Source organism: Drosophila obscura, unplaced genomic scaffold (assembly GCF_018151105.1).
Source record: "Drosophila obscura isolate BZ-5 IFL unplaced genomic scaffold, ASM1815110v1 contig_65, whole genome shotgun sequence".
NCBI classification, from domain to species: Eukaryota; Metazoa; Arthropoda; class Insecta; order Diptera; family Drosophilidae; genus Drosophila; species Drosophila obscura.
Window position 1 is genome coordinate 65,858 of NW_024542856.1, and position 9,413 is coordinate 75,270.

General features: G+C 36.4%; 1 protein-coding gene across 1 annotated transcript; it reads right to left on the reverse strand.

Moving 5' to 3' along the window:
- Window positions 1-252: 252 nt before the first annotated feature.
- On the reverse strand, window positions 253-8,534 carry LOC111078125 (flightin). Its single transcript, XM_022372665.2, has 4 exons — window positions 8,447-8,534; window positions 4,144-4,410; window positions 589-744; window positions 253-412 (listed from the first exon to the last, which is right to left on the reverse strand). The coding sequence occupies exons 2-4, from the start codon at window positions 4,404-4,406 to the stop codon at window positions 277-279; spliced, it is 555 nt and encodes a 184-aa protein (XP_022228357.1). The 5' UTR covers window positions 4,407-4,410; window positions 8,447-8,534; the 3' UTR covers window positions 253-276.
- Between the last annotated feature and the right edge of the window lie 879 nt (window positions 8,535-9,413).

Here is a 9,413-nt window from a genome sequence, read left to right on the forward strand (position 1 = left end):
TACTTGTACATATGTATTCTTATATATATTAACAGAAATTACACTTTTAAAAATAATATACAAAATTTTATATTTGCTTATCTTTCAAGACAACACTTTCGTGTTAAGTTAAGAAGCTGTAGTTCAGTAAGAGAAATTATAGACATGCGCAAGTATACAAACGCCCAATTGCAGTTATTATAGCTAGAAGTTTATATTTGTATATGATGTGGGGTGAACTAATCTTTTATAACATTTCTATTGGCATGTATACTCAAGTGGCGAAGCTTACGCCTACTAAAGAACACTAGCATACTTTTGGTTAATATAAGCTTTGGTATGGTAATTGTAGGTCCTAATTGAGGCCGCCAATGTTTGAATTAATTGTTTGTCCCTCTTCGTTGATGGTTCAAATGAATCGATACCGCTGCCACTAAAATAAAAAAAATATTAAAATTATAGCTAGTCAAATAGAGCATACAGATCCATCTTAAACGGGTTCATAAAATTGTAGCATCTATCTTACACAAATGAACAATGATTTTAGAATTTTGTATTGATCTACAACAGCATTCAAATAGCATACACAACTTTTCAAGCGATTCTTACCTGATATTTCGTGTACGAAGAACACGTTCCGCCCATGTCTGTGGTCTTGGTATGTCACGAGCCACTCCAACTTGCTTTTTATCAATATAGTCAATTACATCATCATAATAATTGGTTCTGTAGTTATACATATATTTGTATTGTAGAAATTTTGGCCTGCAAGTAAAAAATCGTTGAAATTTACAAGTAATATTACAAACGAGCTAGTACGTTGTGAAGTAAGCGGCTTTGCTTTTATACATATTCATCAGTCAGTATTTTATGATATATGTAATGTAACAATAGTATGTATACGTAAGCGCGGGATTGGCATCGGAACCCAAAACTACTGCGTCCTCTCTCACTGTCTTTTGGTATCGATGGTAGAAAAAGGGACAAATTAATTTGTTGTTTAATGAGGGGAAGGGACAGACAACACAGACCGTGATCTTACTTGTCGTGAGAGACGCGAAAAACATAAAGAGAAAGAGAGTAACCACGACCACTAGTTATGTTATAATCAGGCAGGCTCCAGCGTTCACTTACTTTTGCGTCTTACGTTTTCAGCCAAAAATCATACTTTTCATTTCAATCTGACATTCTCAAAAATAAGCTTTATTTCCTCCTCTACTCTTATAGCCTTTTTACACTGGGCGCGTCTGCTATCGATATCGGAATAGACGCAATGAAGCAGAAAAGGCGTTTATATTGGCAGACGTGCGTCTTGAATTTTGTTTTGGGTGCTTGATGACAAGGAAAGTAAACAAATTTTGAGAAATCAACAGAATTATGCAAGACGACAAGAAAATGGACGAAAGAGAATTGATTCTTATATTTATTTATTATTTTCAGACATTTCTTTGTAGAGCTTGTGGGAGTTCTTCTTAAAATTTTGAAAACCATCGAAGTTCGTCTCCAGCAGTGTCATAATGGCATCAGGGGATCACAAAAATGTCGTATGATAATAATACAATCAGTTCCAAGTATTTTATTTCATGATTTTATGTATATTTTCACCTTTTTGCACAACCATTCATTTTAGCGCCAAAATTTGATTTTTTAACTACAAGTTTTTGTTGTTCTTAGAGGTGATAGTTGCGCTGATAGGCAGAAAAGTGCAAAAATGTGCAGTTAAGCGCAAAAGCAATCGAATATATCGAATAGACGCACATGAATCAGAGACCGACGCAACTTTTTGCCACCACTAGGGCCCTATGCTTAACCTATGTAAAAAAAACTGCGTCTTTGCCAAGACGCAAAGAAGCATGACGCAGTCCCAATGTAAACAGCCTATTAAGCGCAAAACTTACTGCTGTTAGTAAGTTTTACTTGTCGTATTCAATTTTGCTGGCTTGGTGACTATGTTTTGCTGGAAAACATTATTTTGTATCAAGTAGTGCCGCAGTGCCTTTCGACTGAAAGCCATTATCACACTACGTTGTCTGGACGTTGATATGCAATGACTGCACCATCAAGTGGCCCATGCGACACCAAGCCGAAGCCTGTTACGCGCGGAACCCAGGCAGAAACGCAGCCCTCCTCCCGCCCAACCGACCGAGGGGCGCTGCCGCATGACGCACGACGCGTGTTACCGAACCGATCGCGAGCATGCAGGAAAGATAGGTGTTAGACTAAAATTCGAGGAAAATTAGAGCTAAACACAACTCTAAGCGCTAAACATGCAAAGATAGCTAAAAAATATAACTAATTACAGGAAAGGTATGTTAGTATTAGTGATTTAAGAAGAGGAAGGGAATTAGAAGTTGATATTATGTGGTAGAGGGAATTGAAATCCGAGCAAAGTACCCTAAATGGTTCGTGCAAGGAATAATTCGATCTACAAAGCGGAAGGAAAAGAGGAATGAAGTTTCTAGTAGATCTAATAGGAATCGTAAAGTTTATGCGGCTCAACAAGTCAGGGCTATCTACATCACCCTTGATCAGGTTGTGCATAAAAATCACACCAAGCATTTTTCGACGACTAACTAAGGTTGGAAGGTTTATTAAAAGCAATCTACGAGGATAAGATGGCAGTCTCACACCTGCATCCCAGTTTAGGCCACGCAGAGCATGAAGCATGAAGCATGAAGAGTTAATGGATAGGGTGAATAGTTTAAGCAAGGGTCCACACAGAGCGTCGGCACAGTACCTGAGTACACAGCCTGGAACTCCGTCGGGACCTGGTGAAAACACCGGCTTAACTAGTCGAAGATCATGAAGCAGTGAGCTTTCATTTAACAAGGGGCTGAAGATGCCATTCGACCTTGGTAAACTGTATGGATACGGCTGACCAGAGTAGCTTTCATGAGAATAGGTTGTTTGGAAAAATTTGGCAAAAAGATCGGCAATTGCCTGATCATTGTTTGCTGACATATTGAGAAAAGATAACGAGGATGGATGTACGGACGTTCTACGCTTACTATTTACGAAGCTGTAAAACTGTTTAGGGTCCTGTGAAAATCGTATCCTGCATCGAGATAGGTAGTTTTTATAGCATTGAGCGTTAAGAACGGAGAAATTATCTGTCTAATATCATAACACTATTAGTGCCAGCTAATACGAAAGAGCTCTGTTATGTTTAACAGAGATTTATCGATAACCAAAAGCCACAGCCGTTCCTATGAATCCATAATTTGTTGTTGCCCTGTCTAATTTTTTCAGATTCCATTTTTAGGTTTTACTCTTTTTGAGTACGGGTATAATGAATATAAATAATAATGCAATGGTTGTGAATGTGATTCAGCAGCAAAACATGTTCTTCAACAACCTTATCATGTTGCTGGACATGTTTGATGATAATGAGGCCAACACAGACGAGGAGGAGATATTAGAATGAATATCTGTTTTCCTTCTACTAAAACCAATCAATGTTTCAAATACAAATATATATGCTATGTTTTTTTAGAAGCGGTTTGGGACATTTTGGGGGAAATATGTACACGAAAACAACGAAGCGATTTTTAAGGAAAGTTTTGTATCGCAATAGCATTTTATACTTTGGGATCTTTTTCCGAGTACAGAACAATCGGAGGGCTGTCAGCCAAAAGCGTGTGAAGTATCATGAATGAGCTTTGCAGAGCATTCATAAACTATATCACCTACGATTTTTTGTGCCCTGAGAAAATTCTGACATATCAGTGTTGTTGTTGTTTTTTTCCTATTTTCTCCATGTCATTGCTTACATTTTCGCAGTGAATTGTACTTTTTCGTTGTGAATGTCAAATAATTATGGTTGCATTTGAAAATTATCGAAAAAATACCGCACATAAACGTACAAATTAGGAACATCCCAGAATGATGGTGGAATGGAAAAACCTTACGGACCATCCCCGAAATGGATGGTGGATGGTCGCCAGTGTGAAAAGGCTATTAAGTTGCGTCCTTTCTTATGCCAACCTGAAATCTTATTGCTTCTCAGCGAGGGCTAGAAATTTTATTTTAGACATATAGTTTGGAAAATATTTGGAATCTTAGTAGATTCCGATTCTGGTGAACGCTTATCACATTTTTGATCCGAACAAATTTACCCGCCCTACAACATATGTACAAAAATATAAATAAAACAAGAAAACTTACCTAACCCAATGTCGATACAACTGAACTGGTTTCCTGTAACCATCATCTTCTGGCGGAAGTGGGGGGGCTTTAAACTCTATTTCACCCTCAACAATGCTTGCTTCTTTCGCTGGGGTTTCTGCTAAAACAATACTCTCTGATTTGTGATCAGAAACCACACTGCCTGCTTTCGAAGGTGCAGCTTCAGTGGCTGGAGTAGGTACTGGTACTTCCTCAATGTCTCCACCGGCGTCGTCTCCCCATGGATCTTCTTCGTCTGCCATATTGCTGGAAAAAGTTGGTTGCGGTTTTATAGAAATCTATACTATAAATTTGTAAAAAACGAGAGGGAACGTGTGAGTCGCTTCTAAAGACGCGACTCTACTTATACCCGTACACAGTCAGTATTTACATTTTTGAACATATGATTTTTTAGAATTTTATCATTAAAAAAATTTTACATTTTACATTTAACATTTTTTTGCTTCATCTGTTATCTAAATCTACATATACAATGTCTATTCTACATCTAATATGTAGATTGTACATGTTCCATTTAGATTCTAGATCTCTTCCGATAGGGGTTGCTCGCGCACTGAACGCGGCAGAGTGTGCGAGCGAGAAGGAAAATGAGTTGCTTTGTCGTTTGCTGGAGTGGGCAGGAGAAGCAACTGAAAACTGAAAATTTCTTCATTCTGGCTATAATTATGATCCGATCTGATTCAGATTCGGCAGTCTGGTAGATATGGTCATTCTCTACGATACTGCATTTTTAGTTTTATCGTATCTTTAAAATTGTGCCTGCCACAGATTTTCGTCCTTTGTGGGGGCGGAAGAGAGCGGGGCGAAATTTTGAAATACACTTGTAGCAGTGGGATATCACATAAGTCTGGAAACCAAATTTGGATGCCCTAGCTCTTATAGTCTCCGAGATCTAGGCGCTCATCGAGACAGACAGACAGACAGACAGACAGACAGACATTATCGACTCGGCTATTGATGCTGATCAAGAATATATATACTTTGTGGGGTCGGAAACGTTTCCTTCTCTGCGTTGCACACATCCACTTTTACCACAAATACAATATACCCCTTAAGTCTTTTTTGAGTACGAGTATACAGATTCGCAGGACAAAGCCTCTTTCGACTACGTTTGACAAACGACTGGCAAAATCGTCCTCAAAAAAGAGCAGATCTCGCGATGAGACCACAACATAGTTATGTACATCATGAACTGGCACATCCTTGATGAAATTATATAAGGTGGTTCATTCCCACAATTCCCGCTTACTTTCCGGAGCTTATTTTGCAAATATAACAACAAACTCGATGTGATTGCATGTGTGTGAGTGATGAATTGGTTTTGTGCAAAGATGTTGCATGTTGTGTCACAGTGGGTACTCAGCAATAGTCAAACAAATTTTTAACGCTTTTGATAAAATTAATGTACAGAAAAAAAACATTTTTCCAGATCTTTAGCGAATCGAATTTTCAAGATAATTATAGCTTAATTTTTTAAGTGTAAAATAATTTATTTTACTCTTATTCACTTGATAATTTTGCAAGCCCACTGTGCGCTGCTGCGCTGCTTCGAGCATTCTCGCTAACGAACAGACGAAGCCGTCGGGCAGCAGCGCTGTTTGGAATTTTAAAATATTTGATCAGTTTACATTGTTTTGCTACATCAACAATGCAGATTCTACAACACCTCCGCCAGAGTGAGCACACAAATTATTTTTTTCGTAATTGGTAATCCACACTTATTATATCCAAATTTTTATTTTTTTACATATTACGTATTACATAGAAAATCAGAGCTTACGATCGCTTTTTATATGTGTGGTAGTTGTAGCTGTAGTTGTAATTATGTGTATTAAAAACGAGAATTTAGTACCATACACCTGGGTTTCGTTGAGTAGAACTTAATACTGTCGCCTGCTGTCGGTCTAACTTCAATTTTTTCTTAAGCTTTGAACCATTGAGCTTTCAAACTGTTTAATATGAACTGCTATTAATTGCTAGAATTGCTTAGTCTTAATGTCAGTATCAACGAGAAGGAACGTATGAGTCGCTTCTGGGGACGCGACTCTACTTATACCCAGTCAGTATATACATTTTTGAGCTTATGATTTTTTAGAAATTTAGAATTAAAAAAAAACTTAGTTTTTTAAATTTGTTACCTACATCTATTATCTACATCTACAATGTATATTCTACATCTAACATGTAGATTACACATGCAGAATTTAGATTCTACATCTCTACAGCGCTCGCGTACATAACGAGTCAGTAGTGCGAGCGAGAAAGAGAATGAGTAGCGGGTCTTTTGCTGAAGGAGTCGGGGGAAGCAAATGATTAAATTATCTTCTTTGTTCTGATCTAAGTAAAATGAAGTACACTAAGGAAGAGCAGTGCGTGATTCGCGTACCCAAAGGTGGAAAAAATAGGAAGTTTTTTTAAAAAAAAATAATGGATAGATATGAAAATAATGTTGATAGAAGGAGCAACTTCTGAAAATGTCGGGCGTCCAAAATAATATTTTTCGGAGTGTTGCAAAAAAACGCAAGTCAACAAACTGTCAGGCCTAGCTGAAACAGTTTCGTCTGACGAATTGCTGGTAGCTGCAAGCTCCGGCTTGTACAAAGCTGGAAAGCGCTGTGCTTCAAAGGTTGTTTCAGCTCTTAATGCCGACGTAGACTCTGGCAGCAATATATTAAAAACCATGAATACTCCACTGGTGCTATTTGTAGATGTAGGACATACCAAGTACTCATGGAGTTTGTCAAAAAGAGCTGCGAAAAACCAAAACGCAGACATATATCCAGGGTATGAAAAATTGTTTTTGCTATCCTAGTGGTATCACGGTCACTGACTATTTGCTGAGTTACCATTACACAGCGAAATATCGAATTTTAAGTTTAGCGCCTTTAGACCCTAGCTATCGATAGTTAGCGGTCATCTCGAACGGCCAGACTTTGAACAGGGGAAAAAGAAGAAGAAACCATATGTAATAAGAAAAAGAGTGATCACCAAGGTTATGTGCAAGAAAAAAACTGCGAGAGTTGGAGAAGTATTGTGTGTTATTATTACGGAATAGGACGGCTACCAAGTTTAGGCTGCTGCCTTCATTATCGTTCCTCCTCCCCAACCTGAAAGGAAAATGCGATCGGCCCGCCTCGTAGCACAATTTTGTTACAATACTATAGCTAGGATCATTGAAGCACACCCAGAATATTTTGAAAACCAAACTGAAAATAAAATTTAAGCATCTGGAATTGCCTAATTCTAGTTCCGAAGATTCCGAATAAAATTCGTTTTGTATAGATGATTTATGTTTAAAGTATAATTATCATAATTTAAAAAATTCAAAATAACTAATTCTTTTTACAATAGTCTTTGCATTTTTTCGCCGTAGCACATTAATACAAACTTTTATGAGCGGAAAAAAATATTAGCAAATTTGCGAATGTTTTAAGTTTATATGTATATACATACATAATTCAAAATTTATTTTCGTATATCCTACTATATTTAATAAATTCATTTCTTATGGCACCCAAATAAACCTAGACAAGATCAAAGTGCGAAATCCCATTTGACACATAAAATAGCAATATCAATGTCGGCCAGGGGTAAAAATGTCGTCTATTCTTAATTCATTCAATATAATGCGAATTCCAAAACAATGGCATATTTGACTAACAAATTTCCATTTCAAAAGCAAACCAAGATTTTTTCAGTATTAATATCGCAAAACAATTTGGGAATGAAATACTATCGAAAGCAAAAACTTACAAAAACCGGAGAATAACTGATAATAAGTTATTATTAAGTTATTAATAACTAAATAATAGAACCTTTTATTGAAGTCCCAAAAATTTCTGTTAGGGGTCAGGGGTGACTATATTTTCTGTGGCGAGAGATGTGAACGATGTGCCAAAGGAGAATTTGACTAGGATAAACCAATATCTGAGGTAAAATAACTAATTTTCTAAAAAAATATTTTTCTGCCAATACAGATAAATATATCTTATGCCCATATTGTAGTTTAAAAACACGACATGGATTTGACATTAAAATACAAAAAAGAAGGTTTTTTTTCTGATAACCCAACTGCACGAAAACATTTTAAATTTAATATTTTGAGTATTCACAAAACTAAAATGTATCCCAAAACGGTTCTTTCTTTCTTGTTTATTAATAGTGTTAAGAACTGAAAAAAATTTAAAATCAACGATCAACAAATTTCTATCAGGACTATGGCTGGTGAAACCAGGTTACAATGAGAAGGATATTTTTTTAATGTAGAAGTTAGTAAAAATACCTTTACTATAGTGTTTATACTAATACAAAAGAAAAAAGACTAAATTAATTTCTTGCTGTTTGGATCCAAGGCATTAAGAAACACCCATCTAAATATACAAAGTAAAGTAAAAAAAAATATATTTGCTTACACACAAATTGTAGCTGTTGCCAGTGATATTAACACCTATATATTTACGTCTCCACCAAATGTAAGGAAGTTCGTGAATATATTTTTTTCGGACCCCATCTTCATTAAGACGAGAAGGAACGTTGTGAATCGCTTCTGTGGCAGCGACTCTACTTCAAACCTGTACTCAGTCAGTGTATATATATAGTGTACATATATATACATATATGTGAGGTTATGATAATATATATTTAATTTTAAAATATTTTATAAGTTTACATTTTTTTGGTTCATCTGTTATCTACATCTATAATGTAGATTATACATACACAAAAAGGTAGCGCACTGCACAGGGCAGAGTGTATGCAAGCGAGAAATAAATTGAGTAGCATGGTCTCGTGCTGGAGGAGGTGAGGGAAACAACTGAGAATTAAGTTCTTTATTCTGGCTATGATAATAATCCAATCTGATTCAGATTCGGCAGTCTGGCATTCGGCATTCTTTACGATACTGCGTTTTTAGTTTTGTCGTATCTTTAATTTTTGTGTCGTTTGTTGGGGCGGGCCGAAATTTTGAAATACATTTATAGCAGTGTGATATTACATGAGTTTGGAAACAAAATTTGGTTGCTCTAGCTCTTATAGTCTTTGAAAACTAGCTGACAAACAAGACGGACAGATAGACAATCAGACAGATATAGGTTGAGATTGATTGAGATTGATGCTGATCAAGAATATATATACGTTATGGGGTCGGAAACGTTTCCTTCTCTGCGTTACACACATCCACTTTTACCACAAATCTAATATACTTAACTCTTCGAGTACGGGTATGTCAAATGCCAAAGCAAGCATTCCTT